Source organism: Ylistrum balloti, unplaced genomic scaffold (genome assembly GCF_031769215.1).
Source record: "Ylistrum balloti isolate Yb309-2 unplaced genomic scaffold, AGI_CSIRO_Ybal_v1 Utg369756, whole genome shotgun sequence".
Lineage (NCBI taxonomy): Eukaryota > Metazoa > Mollusca > Bivalvia > Pectinida > Pectinidae > Ylistrum > Ylistrum balloti.
In genome coordinates, this window is record NW_026781957.1 from 1808428 (window position 1) to 1830337 (window position 21910).

A 21910-nucleotide genomic window follows, 5' to 3' on the forward strand; every position below is an offset into this window, starting at 1 on the left:
TCCGATGGTGACAGACAAAAATCTGACATATCATGCACCACTAAATGCAGAGTTGTTTCCCTTGTTACATTTAGTTTCACTCGGCCTACTAAATACAGAATTGTTCCCCTTAGTTTCCTGTGTATCACTTGGCCTACTAAATACAGAGTTGTTCCCCTTAGTTTCCAGTGTATCACTTGGCCTACTAAATACAGAGTTGTTCCCCTTAGTTTCCTGTGTATCACTTTGCCTACTAAATACAGAGTTGTTTCACTTGTTACATTTAGTTTCACTTTGCCCCACTAAATACAGAGTTGTTCCCCTTAGTTTCCAGTGTATCACTTGGCCTACTAAATACAGAGTTGTTCCCCTTAGTTTCCAGTGTATCACTTGGCCTACTAAATACAGAGTTGTTCCCCTTAGTTTCCTGTGTATCACTTGGCCTACTTATATACAGTGTTGTTCCCCTTAGTTTTCAGTGTATCACTTGGCCTACTAAATACAGAGTTGTTCCCCTTAGTTTCCTGTGTCTCTGTTTGGCCTACTATATACAGAGTTGTTCCCCTTAATTTTCTGTGTATCACTTTGGCCCACTAAATACTGAGTTGTTCCCCTTAGTTTCCTGTGTCTCTGTTTGGCCTACTATATACAGAGTTGTTCCCCTTAATTTCCTGGGTATCACTTTGGTCCACTAAATACTGAGTTGTTCCCCTTAGTTTCCTGTGTATCACTTTGGTTTACTAAATACAGAGTTGTTCCCCTTAGTTTCCTGTGTCTCTGTTTGGCCCAGTTGATGCAGAGTTGATCCCCATAGTTTCCTGTGTATCACTTTGGTTTGCTAAATACAGAGTTGTTCCCCTTAGTTTCCTGTGTATCACTTTGGTTTACTAAATACAGAGTTGTTCCCCTTAGTTTCCTGTGTCTCTGTTTGGCCCAGTTGATGCAGAGTTGATCCCAATAGTTTCCTGTGTATCTGTTTGGCCCACTTAATAGAGTTGTTCCCCTTATTCATCTGTTTAGCCCAGTTAATATGGAGTTGATATCTACAGTTTCCTGTGTATCACTTGGCCTACTAAATACTGGGATTTCTATCTCTCCGCGAAGTAAATTTGCAGCAGTAGGGGATATTAATTTGGGCTCTGTCTGTGCATCCATCCATCTATTCAAGGGCTTTTCCAGGCTATTACTTCAAAACTGTTCAACTCAACTTCACAAAACTTGTACATATTCAGTTAGTGCTCAAGTTGTGCCTTTCGCTATTGACAACATTCCATTTTTTATTTTTTTTTTTACTATGAAAATATAGTAGAACAAGAGGCCCAATGGGCCTGCAGTGCTCAACTGGTATATATATACACACAAGCCAAATATTATGCCTTTAGGCCTTTTTAGTTCAGGAGGAAAAAACATTTAAATGTTTTACACAATTTGACCCCTTTAACCTTGAAAATAAGTCAAGGTCATTTCTTTTTGCAAATTTTGTTAGGCTTGGTACTAGAAACATACCAGCCAAAACCCATGCCACTAGGCCTTAAAGTTCAAGAAAATTCTTTTAAAGGCTTTAACAAATCTAACACTTGTGACCTTGAATATAGGTCAAGGTCATTTCTTTTTGAAAACTTTGTCGGGCTTCACCCTAGGAATATACCAGCCAGCCAAATATCAAAATATTTGGTCCGTTGGTTATTGAGAAGTTGATAAAAGAAAAAAATTGACACTGGACGGATGATGGATGTGGAACGCAGCACCACGGCATAAGCTAAGTTGGCAGTTTTGACCAGGTGAGCTGAAAACACAAAATTAGTGTTTACTTTCTATTCCAGGCTACAACTTCAAAACCATTCTACTCAACTCATAACTTTGATTCTTTATGACTTCATGTATTATTCAACAGATCATGGGGTATTGCATAAATTTGTTCATGGACAATACCAAGCTCTATTCAAAAATCAAAATATAAACTCTTACTACAAGGTTGATATGAAAGATATATATATATATATATATATATATATATATTGTTGAAGTTGAGGAAATGCAAGAAAATTTAATTGATAATTAACAAAAGGAGACAATCACATTTTGCACTAGTACTTTCACTCTATTAGATCTTCAGGTGATAGTAGCAGTACACAACTGAGTGACATCACCAATTGTTATACTAGTATGTGTGCATCATATTTAGGTTTTACACCAACAGCTGGGTGCAGGGGATAACGCCCCGCTTTGCAGCACCATGTTGATTCCATTATCTAGCTTTAGCAGACAAAATATTCCTCTCAAGGGTTTTTTGCCAAGAACATATATTAAGATTCCATCTTAATGCTTTGATAGAGTGTAAAATTCCAGGCTTTATATTTTGTTTCCCTCTTAAGTTGGAAGTATTCTAGAATAAATTCCATAGATTTTGGAGATCATAATAGTCTGTCATCAGAGTGAGTGATGTAAGATTTTCCGGTTATATGATGAAGTATCTGCTGACCGAGATGATAAAACACAGACTGATAATTAGGTCACAGAATTTAAGAATAAAGAACAAACACTGACAAATGATACATCATAGCTGGTAATTTAATACAGTTGAATTCACATGATGGGGATGATTAAACACGGGTCAAACTGACGTCGTCTTGTCAAAAGTTTAAATCATAGTCCAAGTATCAGGAGCAGCAAGCACACAGAAACTGTAAAACTACAACAAGGAATATAGGGTCTCACCCCAATACCACGGCACAGAAATATTCTGACACAGTGAGGTGTACTCCGACACAGTGAGGTGTACTCCGACACAGTGTGGTGTACTCTGACACAGTGAGGTGTACTCCTACACTCTAGTGTGACAGTGAGGTGTACTCTGTAAAACTACAAGGAATATAGGGTCTCACCCCAATACCATGGCACAGAAATATTCTGACACAGTGAGGTGTACATTAACACAGTGAGGTGTACTCCGACACAGTGAGGTACTCTGACACAGTGAGGTGTACTCTGACACAGTGTGGTGTACTCTGACACAGTGAGGTGTACTCCAAAACAGTGAAGTGTACTCCAACACAGTGAGGTGTACTCCGACACAGTGAGGTGTACTCCAACACAGTGAGGTGTATTCTGTCACAGTGAGGTGTACTCTAACACTGTGAGGTGTACTCTAGTGTTACAGTGAGGAGTACTCCTACACTCTAGTGTTACAGTGAGGAGTACTCGGACACTCTAGTGTTACAGTGAGGAGAACTCTGACACTCTAGTGTTACAGAGAGGAGTACTCGGACACTCTAGTGTTACAGTGAGGAGTACTCGGACACTCTAGTGTTACAGTGAGGTGTACTCGGACACTCTAGTGTTACAGTGAGGTGTACTCTGACACTAGTGTTACAGTGAGGTGTACTCTGACACTAGTGTTACAGTGAGGTGTGCTCGGACACTCTAGTGTTACAGAGAGGAGTACTCGGACACTCTAGTGTTACAGTGAGGTGTACTCTGACACTAGTGTTACAGTGATGAGTACTCGGACACTCTAGTGTTACAGTGAGGTGTACTCTGACACTAGTGTTACAGAGAGGAGTACTCGGACACTCTAGTGTTACAGAGAGGAGTACTCGGACACTCTAGTGTTACAGTGAGGTGTACTCTGACACTAGTGTTACAGAGAGGAGTACTCGGACACTCTAGTGTTACAGAGAGGAGTACTCGGACACTCTAGTGTTACAGAGAGGAGTACTCGGACACTCTAGTGTTACAGTGAGGTGTACTCTGACACTAGTGTTACAGTGATGAGTACTCGGACACTCTAGTGTTACAGTGAGGTGTACTCTGACACTAGTGTTACAGAGAGGAGTACTCGGACACTCTAGTGTTACAGAGAGGAGTACTCGGACACTCTAGTGTTACAGTGAGGTGTACTCTGACACTAGTGTTACAGAGAGGAGTACTCGGACACTCTAGTGTTACAGAGAGGAGTACTCGGACACTCTAGTGTTACAGAGAGGAGTACTCGGACACTCTAGTGTTACAGTGAGGTGTACTCTGACACTAGTGTTACAGTGAGGTGTACTCCAATACTCTAGTCTTACAGTGAGGTGTACTCGGACACTCTAGTGTTACAGTGAGGTGTACTCGGACACTCTAGTGTTACAGAGAGGAGTACTCGGACACTCTAGTGTTACAGAGAGGAGTACTCTGACACTAGTGTTACAGTGAGTTCTTGGATGCTCACTACAGACAAAGAGTACTCTGACCACTATTATATCACACAGAATACTCTGTGGTTGTAGTATCACAGTAACTGTATAGCTTGGTGCAATTTCAAGTGACACAGATATTGGTAACAATCACTGATAATCTTAGGTATCTGTCAATCTCCAGTTTTCATGTAAAATATTTTTCATAGATAAAAATGATACATTATCAATTATCTGAGGTATAAAGAAAGCTCTCTTCCATAGACATTGTATACTTATAAATTAGTTGAACAAAAATATTGAAAATAAATTTAATTATTGAATTTAAAGACTTCACATTTATTACAAAAAAATCAAGTAAAAATTGTCTTTTAAATGGCATTTTTAAGTGTTTTAAGTTAAAACATCCTTCATATACATTACACTTCACTAAAGTACGGTATAGACACAGTACAAATCAAATTAATCTTTTGAGCATCATCACTGCCCCAATAACTGGGTATCTGGATTTCTATATACAACCTTAGTCCAAAACTCAATATACACGTAAGTTTTATGGGTCAGAGTGAAAGACAAGAAGTAATTATTTACTGGCAAATCTACAATCATTCATAATTGTAAGATGACATCAACACCGGTATCATTCTAAGTTTGTGTATAAAAGTAGTAAGAATGACCTTGCAATTCACCTACAGATAGACAAGAAGAAATTTGTATTATGCTGACAGATCTAGAATAAATATTTAATACAGGTATGAAATGAGTACACATAAAACTCTATTTAACAGATACCGACGAGAGAGAACAAAAAATACACTTTGAAAATTTTTTGATGAAAATTTATTGACTTGAATTGTTCATATGTCTAACTTCTGATATGACAAGAAAAGAACAATAGCACCATTGTGTTTGTAATAACAACAGATTTTCATTGCGTACTGAATGTACAAACCTGTGTTATGTAAAAAAAAAAAGATGCCCATCAATTTGTGAAATATTGGAAACATAAAACAGCACAACCACTAAAATTAAAAAACTAGTCTATCAATAGCAGTGAAAACCATGACATTAATATATTAAAATTCAAAATGAAATAATTTAGTTTGAAAAAATCTTGGATAAACTCATTGTTTTTTAGGCATCAGTTTTTATTCCATCTTTTAATCATTCACAATTTGATTCAAAGGGCATGATCATTTAACATACAGCAAGGTGCTTTAAACACAGGACTTGCACACAAACATGTTTTATAAAGAATTCATATACAAGATGAATTAAATAAGTTTGTCTGATACAGAAGAAGATAAATCATGGTATGAAGAGATGAGAATGTTCAATAATACACTGGATTTGTCAGGATTTTTGATTTGTAATAATTTTTACAAACTAGGTATACATCAGTAACAAGATACATATAAAACAGAGTGCGAACCAACACAGCATACAAAATGATGATTATATATAAAAATTGATGACTTTAAAAATTGTAATAAAAATTATTATACTATATACACTAAACTAATTATCATACATATGAATTACACAGCCCCAGGAGTTAACTTGCTCTGGTATAATATCGTATATGGACACTAGTGCTAGGATATACTACCACAGGTGAGTACAGATTACCTAGCTAGGTCTCGGTATCCTGCCATCACCTTTTACACTGGGTATGGAGAATAGCATATGAAACAAAATCCGTGTCATGGCCCATTTTACTAGGTAGAAGTATAGACGACTAAAGGCCACAGCAGCCCTTTATCATGACTTATTGTAATCTGGAGGACTAAAAAGTCTATCTAGGTCGCAGTGATTCACTCGTAAATTGTTCTAGTATGGTGCAGATTCTGTGTTAAGGTCTCTTTGACCTTGTCTGGACTTGAAACTGGCCATGATTAGATTCTGTATTAATGTTGTTGTGACCTTGACATTGTTTGTTCTCGGCATAATTACAGATTTTGCATCTAGGTCGCTGTGACACTGCCACAAATTGTACTTGGCCAACCTGCAGATTCTGTAGGTAGTTAACTGTGTCCGTTTTTAGCCCTGGCCAGTTTTACAGTTGTATATGCGATGATTTCACACATGTGTACATCACACATTGATACAGCTGCACATACACATACATATATATTCTGACATGCAACACAACTGAACTACAAATGCAAATAATTACCCCTAAAAAATGACAGAACTGTAGAAAATGCACCTTAGTAACAGAACAAATGATCTTCCAAACCATAACAACTATGGGAGAAATGACCTGAAAACAGATGAGACAAACCAATGTTTGAGGTGATAGCTTTCATGATCCAAATGATTTAATTTTCCACAATAGTGAATACAAAGATATCCATTATCACAGAAATACCAAAAATAAGGATCTTCTCTTATTTCATATTTGTGCACATAGCGGAACTTGTCTTTCAATATCAGTGAAGCATTGTTGAAACAATGCAGCTAAAATAATGATAGTTTAAATATCCTTCAACAAAAAGAAATGATGAAATAAATTAAGTTTTCATCACAACAGATTCTCACTACAAAACTGCGCTAAACACATATAAAAAGAAGACCTGGCATTCTCACAACATCAAAAATAATTACAACCAGAGTCTGTCGTGAACAATCTTACGAGACTGGGGACAGGCGTCAAACAGAAAGACAGGATAAAGGGGAGTACCATGGCACAATTAAAAAAAAACCTACAACTTGTCACATGCAATTGAAGGTATAGGTTCAGTATACAGTTGTCACATAACACTAGAGAGAATACATCACTAGGTTTTACACTTGAAATAGCTATCAGACTTGTCCCGTATCGCTTGTAGATACTCATCCATTCGATTATTCAAATCATCAATATCTGTAGAAAGTTTCTCTAACCTCTTCTTGTTTGTATTAAAGTTGGTATTCATTTCTGAAAAGAAAAGATTTTAAATGTTCAGACAGACCACTCAAAGTTTTCTTTTTTGTTTCTCTATTCTAACTGATGTATAATGATTAGCGTGAAACTTAAGGCTATACAACAAAATCACCTACTTAATATAATTTGTCCACAGTGCATTAATATTAACAGGTTCATCCAGATTTCCGCTTGAAATGTTACATGTAAAGTGCCAATAAGTTTTATCCCACTTCCAATGTTTTACATGTTAACAGTATATGCCTTAGTCCTGGTCTTAGAAAGTGACCTTTGTCATTGGAATTTTTTTTAACCCTTATAACACATCAGGATTAACAATGTATCATCAAATACTAGGGGATTTGAGACCCCTGGATTTCTGGAGACCTCAGAAAGAATAGATCAAATAAATTATAATTATGGAGCATCAGAAAGTAAACTGTAAATCTATTAACTTTATTTGGTTAAGAACTGTGACCCAAGCTAACAACTTTCAATAATCAACCTTTCAAGCTAAGATGGAAGTACACCAGCAAAACAACAATTAACAAACGTAACTTGTAGCTTTTAGTTTTTACACAGACTCCAATCTACATTTATCACTCAATGAATAGTTGAAGGTGCCCTTGGTTATAAATACCTCTCAGTTTGCTCAGTTTGGTGGTGGTGTCCCCTGCCAGTCGGTCAGCTTTGTCCTTGAGATCCTGAGCTCGCTGCTGTGCCACGGAAGTCAGGTTGTATTTGGTGTTGAGCTCAGTGGCTGTGTCTGTGTACTGGGTAGCTAATTCATCAGCTTTCTGTGTTCAAGATCAATAATAGTTTAGTTACAACCCCTGATATCAATATATATCCACTCAGTTCTGAATCAAAATTGACAAACACCTGTTATACAAGTTATGAATGATTAGCCGATATATGATTAACTAGCAGTAATATACAGACATTGATGCATAGATCTTTATTTAACAACAGTCCTCTGACCACAAAATAAAAGTGTTAAAGATATACAAACCCTCTCAGCTGTGGTGGCAAGAGTAGATGCATCCCGAGCTGCCTCCTCTGCTCTCGTCACCTTACGACCATTACCAATGTACTTGTTACCAAGGGTGATCAGTCGGATACGCAGTTCTTCTAACACCTGTAGGGATTTGTTAGATTTCTCTGCTGCTGCTGCTGTTTCTGACTCAATCTACAAAAAATGCAAAAATCACAAACCTTCCATGAAAAATTATGCATAAATGATATGCATAAGACAGCAAGAGGCCAAGCGGCCTGAATGGTCACCTGAGATAAGTACTGTTGAATATAAAGCTTAAAAAGGTAATATCAAGTGTCATGAAAAAGAAATTGTGACACTGAATATAGCAAGCCAGTGTCAATACATGCATACCATCAAAACAGTCATCCTATACTATTCTTAAAGAACTATTTCCAGTGGGAGATAACCAACATTATGCTCAAACAGTCATCCTATACTATTCTTACAGAACTATTTTCAGTGGGAGATAACCAACATTATGCTCAAAAATGCTAATTTTCTATGAAAATTACAGTAAAGTTTTAAAAATTTCCTCCCCACCGGGAAATGTGAGACCCTAGAGCCATGGAATTCACAACTTTGGTAAAGCACCTTAAAATGCTTCCATTCATGGAAACCATTTGATTCTGCCATATCTTTTTGAAATTTAAGTCAATTTGACCCTTTTGGCCTGCCCCTCAGGCCCCAGGGGTTGGGGACTGTATAATTCACAACTTTTGTTCATCTTAGACCAGGAAAGGTTTCTGCAAAATTTCATTGAAATTTGATCAGGAGTTTTTGAGAAGTCAAAAATGTTAAATTGTTTACAGCCAAACGAAACACAACGCCTGATGTAGGTGATTGCAATAGGTCACCATTAGACATTGTCTCAAGTGATCTAACAAGCATTTTCAGATGTAAGTCTGTCGGTCGGTATAAAACCTTAATCTTGTGAATATGTATCCTTGATTCAATGCAGTGATTTTGACCTAAAATCCTTGTTTAACTATGTGAAATTACTGGAATCCAGAACACTGAGATGTTTAGGATCTGACAGCTTTGTTGAAGACTTCTCTTTACAATTTATATAATTTTCGGTTCTTTTGCTTCTATTTGTTAACCACACATAGATTTAACTACAAATGATACATGGAATATGGTATCAAATGGCGATTTTGTGAGATAACTATTAAACAGGATAGCCTTTCTATTGCCATGAAGACGTACCTGTGTCAGATCCCTTTCTGCATCCAAGATGTCGCTGTCCGCCTGGTTAATGGCACGATCTGCAGCATCCTGGGCACTTGTTGCACTCTGCAAATTATCTAACACATCTTCTGCCTTGCCCAGTATGGAGTTGGCATCTGCCCTGTAAACATGTAACGTAAGGATATAGAGGTGATCTTTACTGCACAAGCTGTACATTCTAATGTTTAACATACACAATGTCAAATAAAGAAAATTTCATTCAAACACAAGTCATAGCAAGGTAATTCAAAATGAAATGCTGAAACTTAATGCTGAATCCTTCCTCTTGTACCAAAATATGAAAATTAAAAAAGAATTCATGACAAAATAAACAGAAAAATATGTGAAAACATTTGTCTTACTCCGCCATTTCAGCTTGATTTTTCAGTTTCTGTGCCAAGTTCAAGTCATCACTAGTTGCATTGAGGATGACATCAATATTTTGGAGACCTTGAATGGTTTTGTTGATCTCATCAGCCAGAGCAGTGATCTGTTCTGGATTCAGAGAAATGCTCATGGCAAGAACTTCCTCAGCAATCTACAGGAAAATTACAAGTATATTTAAAGCTCATCGTAACTAGTGTTACGGTAATACAATGACCTTCATACTACAGCACTTAATCATAATATACATGGTGAAACTCCTCACACATTTTAGACATCTCTTCTACCACTCGTTTGTAAATACCGAAATAATGAATGGTCTGTTGAATGTTTAAAGTTAAATCTCAAACTTATATACTATGTATAAAGTTTTTGATAATCTAATAAAGTGCAAATTCAACAATGAGTGAAACTGAACAGCTTGGATTGCTATTAAGATGATGAAATTTCAGTCATGTGCATCACAAATGAAAGCATGAAGATTAGACACAATGTCTGAAGATGTAAGAAATCTACTCATTTCCTAAACCAGCAGACAAAGTGCTATCCACCAGTCAATAATCCGTGTTTATCCAGATCTACACCTACATTTCTGATTTCTTCTGGTGTTCCTGAAGATGGTAACAAGACGTCTGCTACTTTATTGAGAAGAGTTTCCAACATAAGGCGAGCCATCTCGGTCTCATTCTTGGCACGAAGTGCAGCATTGTAGGCCATGGTGGCTTCGTTCTTAGCCTCCTCAGCTCCTTGTTGTACTGTGTTAATCTGTAACAAAGCAGATGCTATGGATAAGTTTACTGGTCCACAAACACAGATAGTCTTATATCTCTCTACAGCCAGCTATATACATAACCACATACTGTTTACGTAGTAATCATGGGAGATTTACTTTCACTCAAAAACCATCAACTATAGTGCGAGATGAAATCCATGGCAAATATTTGCTACCTGAGTAGTATAAAAAACATTTGTCGGTAAATCTTTTTAAGGATCTACCCTCACTGGACAAGCTAGAAAGGTTTTGAACTAATGAGAGACATATACTAGTAATAATCATAAATATTATGTAATGGCGTGTATTATGTTGACATACACTGCTGAGGAGATTATTCGCATCATCTTCTTTCATGGCCAGCAGACTCTCAGCATCCTTGGCCAATTTGATAGCATCTTCAGCCTTGGTGACTGCTCCATCATCGCAGCCTACTCCGCCACACTTGTCACATCCTCCACCTCCACAGATGTCATCACAAGGGTCACCACGCCCATCACAAACCTGTAGTAAGACAGCATGATGTAACAAATCAATAAAAGCTTTGATTCCTATACCACAGACTCAAGTTTACACTCTAGTGATGATAATGAATATCAGATGTAGGTTCTTACATCTCAATCCTAGCTTGTTGTGACTAACAGACTTTTGTTTACTTTTGAATACTAGATGAATCTATGTTGTAGCCACTAACCATTTCATTGATGTCAGCTATTCTGTTAGACAGACCACTGACTGAAGCATCAAGACTGGCCAAATTCTCTTTGTTTTCAGCTAACTGGCTGTCAAACCTATCCTTTCCCTCTGCCAGTAGTCTTTCTGTCTCCGATGTGATACGTTCTGCTTCATCCATAATGGACTGAGTATTGTCGATTTTGGCTTGTGCCATCTGTGATCGCTGCTTGGCCTCTTTAGTGATATTATAAGCTCCTGCAAAAAACAACATGATTTTGTCATTAGATAGTACTTGGGAATGTTTGTTAACTATCAAAAAAATATCTTTAAAACATGAATGCTTTCACTCCCATGTTTATAAGTATCAGTGTTTGAAAAGTTTCTAAATGATAACTGAGGTTTTGTTGATCGAATTATAAAGCATAGGTCCAAGGTAGGTGACATTTGTAGAGAAGTTTATCAAAATCCCCAAGAAACTTTCAGTTACATTAATCAGTGTCTTATGTTTACAGGAATGTTGCTGCATATTCCGGGACTACAACAAATCTGTTTACATCATTATCGTTTAATCAGTATACAACCCACCTTCTACATCCTTGGCACGGATGGCTGAAGCATTCTTAACGAGCTGGTCAGCCTTGAGTTTGAGGTCATTGACTCGTGTCTGAAGAGCACGAATGTTGTTGTTCCCCTGACGAATATTGTCCATCCTGTTGTCCAGTCCTGTCTCTGTACTATCAAGTCTATCCATGCTTTCTGTCAAGTTTTGTCTGCAACATTTACAAATGTTTTGAGGATACAGATTCAGGAGTAATTAAAAAGAACAAACATGAATACAAAATTCATAATTTCTCACATACATTTTATATCTGAGAGAAAACTTCAAAATACCACATGGAAATATATGTCATTGCCAAATAATAAAGTTGTGTTTACAACATATTAATAAAAGTTCTTACTGGAAAATAACAAATTCCTAGTTGTCTCCCCTGTAATAAAGATTTTACTGAAGGAAAAATATTTCAGCTTGCAAAACATGTTGCATACAAACTGGGGGTCCCTGCAATTTTGGAAAATAGGATGTGTCTATTTGAGGAGAGGAAAGTACAATATAGTCATTGAGTAAGTTTAAAAGACAGTATCTTAATTAACTCTATAGAACGAAAAGTCTATGCCAGGACACAATCAAGTGTTTAAAAAATTTGATAATGGAAACACTATTTGAGATGGATTAGAAACTCATTTTGTCGGCCATCTATTTGTAATAAGCTGACAGGCCTAGAAGTGCCACAAAGAATAAAGGTCAAACAAAAATTAAGTTCACAGAACCACCATTATTTTAAGACTTTACCTCAGCTGCTTGAGAATGTCCTCCAGATCCTTCATATCTGTAGAGGCTACGCTAGCACTGTTTACAATCTGCCTGATTTCGTCCATGTTTTGTTCCATCTGTCTGAACTCCTTGTCAAAGGCCCTTTCAGCACCTGTAGTCTTGATCCTTGTAGCATCATCCAACAGTCTGGATGTCTGGGCTGAAATAAAATTAATTTTTTTATGTTTTACTTGTAATATAAAAGTATTTGTCTACTATTAAGGAACTAAATCTGTTTTCATGAAATGGTCTTGTGTAAATGATTTCATGTCATAAAAAAATTTGATTTGTCCTCAATATGCTGGAGATAATGAACTTATTATTCATGGTATCACTTGAATACATGGTAATAACTATTAAACTCTTTACAGCTATAGCTTCCCTGTTTTTGTATAATAAATAACAAGAGCAGGCAATAAGTGACTTGGGCAAAAATACAATACAATATGTACCAGAGAGGTCGCGGATGATTCTGTCCCAATTGTCAAAACAGTCTCCACACGGTTTACAGTTAGGTAGTTCTCCAGTGGTACCTCTAGCACATCGGTCACACTTGTATCCAGTAATACCAGTCAGACATATACACTGACCAGTACGACGATCACACTGAGTTTGGCTGGATCCTTGACCATCACAATCACAGGCTGAAAAGACAGATCAACTTTTACATAATCTATACATACTAAAACATTTACAGAATTACGAACCATGCTCAAAATAAAATATGTTCAAATACTTTCTGTTACCTTATTAATCCAGATTATTTACAACATCTATTGATACAACGATACTCACGATAGCATTCCCTAGTCGGGTCTCCCCAGTAGTTTGCTGGGCACTCACTACAGTCCAGGCCTCCTCGACCATCTTTACACTGACACTGACCATCAAACTGTAACACCAGAAATTAACAAGTAACCTTAAATTGCAAGAATAGTAAAATATAGTTTTATTACATAGGAAAAAACATGTTCATGAAAATATATCATACAGTCTGGTCTTTCCAGACACACAGCTGCCTAGGGTCTAGATACAGAGTCTTGCACAGTCCTGCAAGCACAAATCTTTTATGACTGTCATAACAAGGCATCTTGCCTTTTTCAGTTTAAGAAGAGAGCATGAGATTTCTCTTCACGAACAGAGACTTCTGAAACAAGGGAAACAACTCCAAAGATAATTACCTAAATACTGATCTATGACAGTAACCCTATGTGAAACTACAAGTTGCAGGCAAAGTCCTACCCCTTACTTGCTCTTCAAAAAAACTAAGATAAAGTTGCATGAAGCAATGACAATCCAGTTTCCTACAAGTCTATCAAACAACATGAAGAACATGCTATACTGTACGTAAGATGTATAAATCAGAACGATGAAGATTTGGTTTAAAGATTCTATTACAGAGAGGGAACCCCCATTAACAAAGCCTTATCAAAACATTTTAGGGTATGTAACCTCACAGTGTTATATGAGGGAACCCCCATTAACAAAGCCTTATCAAAACATTTAAGGGTATGTAACCTCACAGTGTTATATGAGGGAACCCCCATTAACAAAGGCTTATCAAAACATTTACGGGTATGTAACCTCACAGTGTTTTATGAGGGAACCCCCATTAACAAAGCCTTATCAAAAAATTTAAGGGTTTGCAACCTCACAGTGTTATATGAGGGAACCCCCAATAACAAAGCTTTATCTAATAATTGAAGGGTGAACAAAGCCTTATCTAATAATTTAAGGGTATGTAACCTCACAGTGTTATATGAGGGAACCCCCATTAACAAAGCCTTATCAAAAAATTTAAGGGTATGTAACCTCACAGTGTTATATGAGGGAACCCCCAATAACAAAGCCTTATCTAATAATTTAAGGGTATGTAACCTCAGTGTTATATGAGGGAACCCCAATTAACAAAGCCTTATCTAATAATTTAAGGGTATGAAACCTCAAGGTGTTATATCAACATTAAGAATACCTTCTCAATTTCCAATCAAAATTGTTGAAGTTTCAAAAATTAGCTGAAAGAACAGACAACCACTTGTTTCTTTACTGAGTATAGCATCAGGACCTGTTAACCAGGATCCTACAATTAACGAATGCCTAGTTGTTGCCTACGTGTATCTGATCTGTCTCCATAGTAACCCTAAAGGCTTATAAGACTTACCTGGTTACACTCTGGTCCTAAAGAGCCCTCAGGGTCACATCCACACGAAGTACAGCCTTCTCCACTGGTGATGTTCCAAAAGCCAGCTGCACATTGGTCACAACTCTGGCCTTCCACATTAGGAAGGCAAGGACACTGACCACTCTCCCTATCACAGGGACCACTGTCACGGTCGGTTCCATAAATATCACAGACACACTCTAAAACACAAAATCAGAGATCAGTAACATAATTATCACAGACACACTCTAAAACACAAAATCAGAGATCAGTAACATAATTATCACAGACACACTCTAAAACACAAAATCAGAGATCAGTAACACAGACACACTCTAAAACACAAAATCAGAGATCAGTAACATAATTATCACAGACACACTCTAAAACACAAAATCAGAGATCAGTAACATAATTATCACAGACACACTCTAAAACACAAAATCAGAGATCAGTAACATAATTATCACAGACACACTCTAAAACACAAAATCAGAGATCTGTAACATAAATATTACAGACAACCCTATTCTTTTCTTTATTCTTTGAGAAATGATTCACTTTAAACTACTTTCTCTTTGGGTTCTTTGGTTCGTTACAAACATCTAATTGACTATATCTATCTGTAGGTGACAGATGTTGATGCTAATTCACAATTTCTCTCTTATGTAACACCTCTTTATAAATCTGCTGAGAGCACCAACTTACCTTTATATCATAGCGCTACATTTCTTTGTTGTAGTGTAACTGTACTTATATTATCTTTACAGCTTTGTGTTGTGACTTTGTCATGTTAACATTATCTTTACATGTTAACATTATCTTTACAGTTTTGTGTCGTGACATGTTAACATTATCTTTACAGTTTTGTGTCGTGACATGTTAACATTATCTTTACAGTTTTGTGTCGTGACATGTTAACATTATCTTTATAGTTTTGTGTTGTGACTTTGTCATGTTAACATTATATTTAGTTTTGTGTTGTGACTTTGTCATGTTAACATTATCTTTATAGTTTTGTGTCGTGACTTTGTCATGTTAACATTATCTTTATAGTTTTGTGTTGTGACTTTGTCATGTTAACATTATCTTTACAGTTTTGTGCTGTAGCCTAGCGTAGATCATCATAGTAACTTTACTATTACAATTTTTTTTTTATGTTGTAGCGGTTGTCATGGTAACCTTAACTTTAACATTTTTGTTTAAGGATCACGGTGGTAATCTTACCTTTACAGCTTTGTGTTGTAGCATCACCATAGTAACCAGGTTTACAGCGTTCACAGTTAAAACCCTCAGTGTTGAAGAGACAGAGGAGACACTGTCCTGTGGTGGTGTTACATCCCCCTGGTACATCTGGGTCAATGTTGTTATTACATATACAGGGTTCACATGTACCGTTCAGCTTGCTTGGATGACCAAAATAGTTATCAGCACAGCGGTCACATCGTGGAGCTGTTCAAAGTACAAATTACGGTTAACACTGATAAGGTCAAATATGATATACAGAGCAACTATATAGAACTTTTTGACATTTCTAACACTTGTTAATCAAGGTGCTGACTTAACATCAAGATAGACCAACATTCAGTCTGGAAGACAATGAGTGAAATAAGCTATTGTTAAACATTCTTTTTCACATGATTCATTGTAACACAGGAGAGCTCCATCTACACCAGAAAACGTTTCTAAAAGCTTGACATACCTTGGTAGCCTGGTCTACAGTTACACTGTAGGTTACGATTATATGGATCTACACTACACGAGTCTGCATGTTGTATAGGACTGTCTGGTCCACCAGGGCACATACAGGGTTCACATGGAATGCGGTAACTGATACGAGGGTCACCATGGTATCCCGGGGCACATCTAATCAGGATAAACATGGGAGAAAAAATCTTGAGTTCACGTTTTAGAAATTGGTATATAAATGCAGAAAGAACATCTGATGTGTGTGAAATTGACATCTGCCTTTTTCTCCCCTATAACTTTCTTTCTCTTTATAAGTATTAAATGACTTACGATTCACAGTTATTTCCCACAGTGTTGTCCCGACACTGAAGACAGGCTCCGATGTCATTTGTACATGTATCAGCATTACCGTTACACTGACAGGGTCGACAGCTGGGGTAACCATAGTAACCATCAACACAGCGATCACACATCCTGCCGCCTATATTACGCCTACACAGACACTGGCCACTCTGCTTGTCACAGAAATTGTCCTGAGATCCCTCCCCAACACAATTGCAAGCTGTAACAAGAAACAAAATGATTACTGCATCATTTTTCTAAATCTATAAAGTATACATTGATTACATTTTATTTGTCACAATTAAATCAGAGTAATAATGGATTTTTCAGAATTCTAAAATAAAGATGTACTTGTTAGGGATTGATCACTAAGCATCCACTCTTTGTAACTTCTTTCTCATGTGAAGGTTAACAATTTTACAATATATAAAAAAAAGTTAGTTTTGTAATATAAAAGTTTATTAAGCTAAACTAAAAAAAAATTCCAAAATTTCTTTAACAAAGTTTATCTTGAAATGTTTCTCAAAATCAATGATTCTATTTCAAGTTTTATATTGTGATGTCATAACTGACAGCTCACTGATGGATTTATGATAATAAAATCACCCAACTTACGTTTGCAGCCATCAGGTCCAAAGTCGTAAGTTCCTGGTGCACATCGGTCACATCGTCGACCAACAACGTTGGTTTTACAGCGACACTGACCACCAGCAGGGTTACATTCAAGGTCTACAGAGCCGGTCGAGTCACAGTTACACTCTGTTGTAAAAAACACAACAGCTACCTTTGTAAACACCTTCAAACTGATATTTAATAGATATTCATTTATCCTGACCTCTTAGAAAATTCATGTGTGACATTTCAATGATTACACTATCACCTACCAGCAGACACGTGAGCAACAAAGCAAGGTAAGAAGTGTACACAATGGAAACTTGACAGAAAATAATCAACACACTCGATCGTGTGGTTGAAATCTAATGTTTGCAAACATGTGTCATTCAAATCTACAATTTTTCACATGTATATATAAAGGGCTTTGTTTGAACAATACACTTTTGATATTCATTATATTCATGTCATGAATCTTTCTGAAGCAAATTAATTTTTCCATTAATATGATATCACATGACCTGTTTTAGTGTAGTAAAATTCACCACCCAACAGTGTGCTATCTCCCCTTACCAACAGTGTATTATCTCCCCTTACCCAGGGCTCCATTGTGGAGAACAGAAGAAATGCTGAAGGTGAGGTTATAACACAGATCTCTTGGTTCCTCCTGGAAAGCCTTTAACTGTGAGTTATAACAGCCATAACGCTGGAACTCCTCCTTAAGGAAGCTAGGGTAGCCTGGGCCATAGAAGATGGGCACTGTGTCCATGTTGGGGATTAGGACAATCTATAGCAATAATATCAAATTCTATGTAGGGAAATGACATAAATATGCATGAAATCTTAAGGACTCCCAAAATTTATGAAATTATACACTAAATTACTGATCCTTGAAGTCCATGGACCTCTAATTTACATTAATTTGTACAGATAAACCTAAGATAGGAACAGCTACTTAATGTCACCATCGGTATGTTACTGGGACAAAGATTTAAAAATTCTTCATAGAATTAATATCACTACCAATGATCCAACAGATATGAATCACTAAAACACACAGAATTTACTTGTTAAGAAAGTGTTCTGTAAGACTTACTGAATCAATATTGAGCGCAGCATCTGGTGTTTCAGCATTGGTTTTAAAGCGACGGAAATCAAGCCTGATGGTGTATTCCTTTCCAGGCTCTAGACAGGCAGGTGGAGACACAACTGTGTAACTTCGGTCTGTAAAACAACAGGATAGGATCATTAGCATATATCCAACAGGACACAGGTCCTTTTAAATTACCAAGATTGTCACAGGTAAGGAACAACATTATAATTATTGTAACTACTGTACTTACTAGTCATGAGATTGGTTACTTTCTCGTCATCTGATGGCATGTGGTTTGCACATGGTCCAAACTCGTTGACTGGCCCTGGACGGATAACATAGACACGTACATCCTCCCAAACATCCTGCATCTATTGTGTAATATATAAAAAAACATTGCTGTAATTCTCTTTCAAATTAGTGAAAGAATTTCAATGGATTTACTACAAACTGAAAACTTATTCATTTTCTCTCTGTGCAAATGGAAAATGTCTACCCTAGTATATTTTATCACATACACAAAGGTTATATCCTTTACCTTGTTAGAATTAACAAAACACCTGTAATAATGTGACACTTTATTGAAAATGAAATCATTTCTAAATTCTACACAAAAACATCCAGAATATAACAGCACATATAAATAAATTGTACATTATCAATCTGACATCTAGGTAAATTATCAATCTGACATCCAGGTAAATTATCAATCTAACATCCAGGTACATCTGACATCCAGGTAAATTATCAATCTGACATCTAGGTACATCTGACATCCAGGTACATTATCAATCTGACATCCAGGTACATCTGACATCCAGGTAAATTATCAATCTAACATCTAGGTACATCTGACATCCAGGTACATTATCAATCTGACATCTAGGTACATCTGACATCCAGGTACATTATCAATCTGACATCCAGGTACATCTGACATCCAGGTAATTATCAATCTAACATCTAGGTACATCTGACATCCAGGTACATTATCAATCTGACATCTAGGTACATCTAACATCCAGGTAAATTATCAATCTGACATCCAGGTACATTATCAATCTGACATCTAGGTACATCTGACATCCAGGTACATTATCAATCTGACATCTAGGTACATCTGACATCCAGGTACATTATCAATCTGACATCTAGGTACATCTGACATCCAGGTACATTATCAATCTGACATCTAGGTACATCTGACATCCAGGTACATTATCAATCTGACATCCAGGTACATCTGACATCCAGGTAATTATCAATCTAACATCTAGGTACATCTGACATCCAGGTACATTATCAATCTGACATCTAGGTACATCTGACATCCAGGTACATTATCAATCTGACATCCAGGTACATTATCAATCTAACAACCAGGTACACCTGACATGCAGGTACATTATCAATCTGACATCTAGGTACATCTGACATCCAGGTACATTATCAATCTGACATCTAGGTACATCTGACATCCAGGTACATTATCAATCTGACATCCAGGTAAATTATCAATCTGACATCCAGGTACATCTGACATCCAGGTACATTATCAATCTGACATCCAGGTACATCTGACATCCAGGTACATTATCAATCTGACATCCAGGTACATCTGACATCCAGGTACATTATCAATCTGACATCCAGGTACATCTGACATCCAGGTACATTATCAATCTGACATCTAGGTACATCTGACATCCAGGTACATCTGACATCAAGGTACATTATCAATCTGACATCCAGGTAAATTATCAATCTGACATCCAGGTACATCTGACATCCAGGTACATTATCAATCTGATATCCAGGTACATCTGACATCCAGGTACATTATCAATCTTACATCTAGGTACATCTGACATCCAGGTAAATTATTAATCTGACATCTAGGTACATCTGACATCCAGGTACATTATCAATCTGACATCCAGGTACATCTGACATCCAGGTACATTATCAATCTGACATCTAGGTACATCTGACATCCAGGTAAATTATCAATCTGACATCCAGGAACATCTGACATCCAGGTATATTATCAATCTGACATCCAGGTAAATTATCAATCTGACATCCAGGTACATCTGACATCCAGGTAAATTATCAATCTGACATCCAGGAACATCTGACATCCAGGTATATTATCAATCTGACATCCAGGTAAATTATCAATCTGACATCCAGGTACATCTGACATCCAGGTACATTATCAATCTGACATCCAGGTACATCTGACATCCAGGTACATTATCAATCTGACATCCAGGTACATCTGACATGCAGGTACATTATCAATCTGACATCTAGGTACATCTGACATCCAGGTACATTATCAATCTGACATCCAGGTACATCTGACATCCAGGTACATTATCAATCTGACATCCAGGTACATCTGACATCCAGGTACATTATCAATCTAACATCCAGGTACATCTGACATCCAGGTACATTATCAATCTAACATCCAGGTACATCTGACATCCAGGTATATATTTCTATTTTTTAATTCTAAGTCCTCAATAGATAATTAATGAAAATGACAGGAAGTAAAGAAATCAAATCCAAAGTAAAAAATATAAAAGGTAACCTTCAAATCAAACAGTAAAAATTACGAACAAATTGTAATATTCATACTTAACCCACCAACAACAATTAATAGCCAAACCTGCTTGAAGAAGACCACCACTATTTACATAGATATGTAAACCATCAGTGTTATTCTAAACACAGGTTTGACTTTATAAATTACAACAAGTTACTTACCGGGTTCCTTTGTGCATTAAGAATAGACGGTAATGATTATAATGAAGTTTGTAAATTGAATAAGCGATTATCTCTTTATACACAACAAAAGTTGTAAAGTGAATTTTATGATTACAATACCAACAAGCAATATGTTGTGTACTTCGTTAAAAAGATAAAATAATTTATTTTAAAATTCACATTAAAATTATATCTTATTAGAAAAAGACCAGTTGTATCCAACAAAACCAGAAATAATTCTGCCATCTGATGCTCAATGGGAAACATCCATTTTTTCCTACATAATCAATAAGCCATTTTGCGAAACCTTTTTTTTTCATGGAAAAAAGACTGGATTTTAGTAAATGTTTTTTACATCACAGACTTATTATCACTTCTGGCTATGACTTTTGGTAAATTTGACATGTGAAATATATGTGAATAATCACTACACAGTGTGGCTAGTTGTTATGGGTCGGTGATAACAAACATGACTAAGGAAATGGCACAACATTGTAAATCCAGTTCAAGACAATTACCGCTGGGTTGTATCTGATGACAATGTCATAATCCATCGGGAAATCAATGTTGTTGACGATGAACTCAATCCTATCGCCCTCGCTAACCCTCATAAAGCCTTGTCCAGTCCACTGCTGTCTCCAAGGCAGTATGGAGTAGTTGTAGGAAGGAAGGGTGTACAGTCTGGTTTTCTGTCAAACAATGACAAA

General features: G+C 36.7%; 1 protein-coding gene across 1 annotated transcript in view; it reads right to left on the reverse strand.

Moving 5' to 3' along the window:
* Window positions 1-2527: 2527 nt before the first annotated feature.
* LOC132543416 (laminin subunit beta-2-like) overlaps window positions 2528-21910 on the reverse strand; it is a 57493-nt gene continuing 38110 nt past the window's right edge. The window contains exons 10-30 of the mRNA XM_060206918.1: window positions 21722-21892; window positions 18679-18799; window positions 18432-18559; window positions 17933-18122; window positions 17339-17482; window positions 16712-16943; window positions 16395-16558; window positions 15920-16144; window positions 14693-14892; window positions 13327-13423; window positions 12984-13175; window positions 12511-12691; window positions 11745-11929; window positions 11179-11414; window positions 10806-10988; window positions 10301-10477; window positions 9691-9866; window positions 9308-9449; window positions 8075-8251; window positions 7703-7859; window positions 2528-7077 (exon numbers count right to left, since the gene is read on the reverse strand). Of these exons, the coding sequence (XP_060062901.1) occupies window positions 6938-7077; window positions 7703-7859; window positions 8075-8251; window positions 9308-9449; window positions 9691-9866; window positions 10301-10477; window positions 10806-10988; window positions 11179-11414; window positions 11745-11929; window positions 12511-12691; window positions 12984-13175; window positions 13327-13423; window positions 14693-14892; window positions 15920-16144; window positions 16395-16558; window positions 16712-16943; window positions 17339-17482; window positions 17933-18122; window positions 18432-18559; window positions 18679-18799; window positions 21722-21892 (3618 nt within the window). The 3' untranslated portion in view covers window positions 2528-6937. The remainder of the gene's footprint in view (window positions 7078-7702; window positions 7860-8074; window positions 8252-9307; window positions 9450-9690; window positions 9867-10300; window positions 10478-10805; window positions 10989-11178; window positions 11415-11744; window positions 11930-12510; window positions 12692-12983; window positions 13176-13326; window positions 13424-14692; window positions 14893-15919; window positions 16145-16394; window positions 16559-16711; window positions 16944-17338; window positions 17483-17932; window positions 18123-18431; window positions 18560-18678; window positions 18800-21721; window positions 21893-21910) is intronic.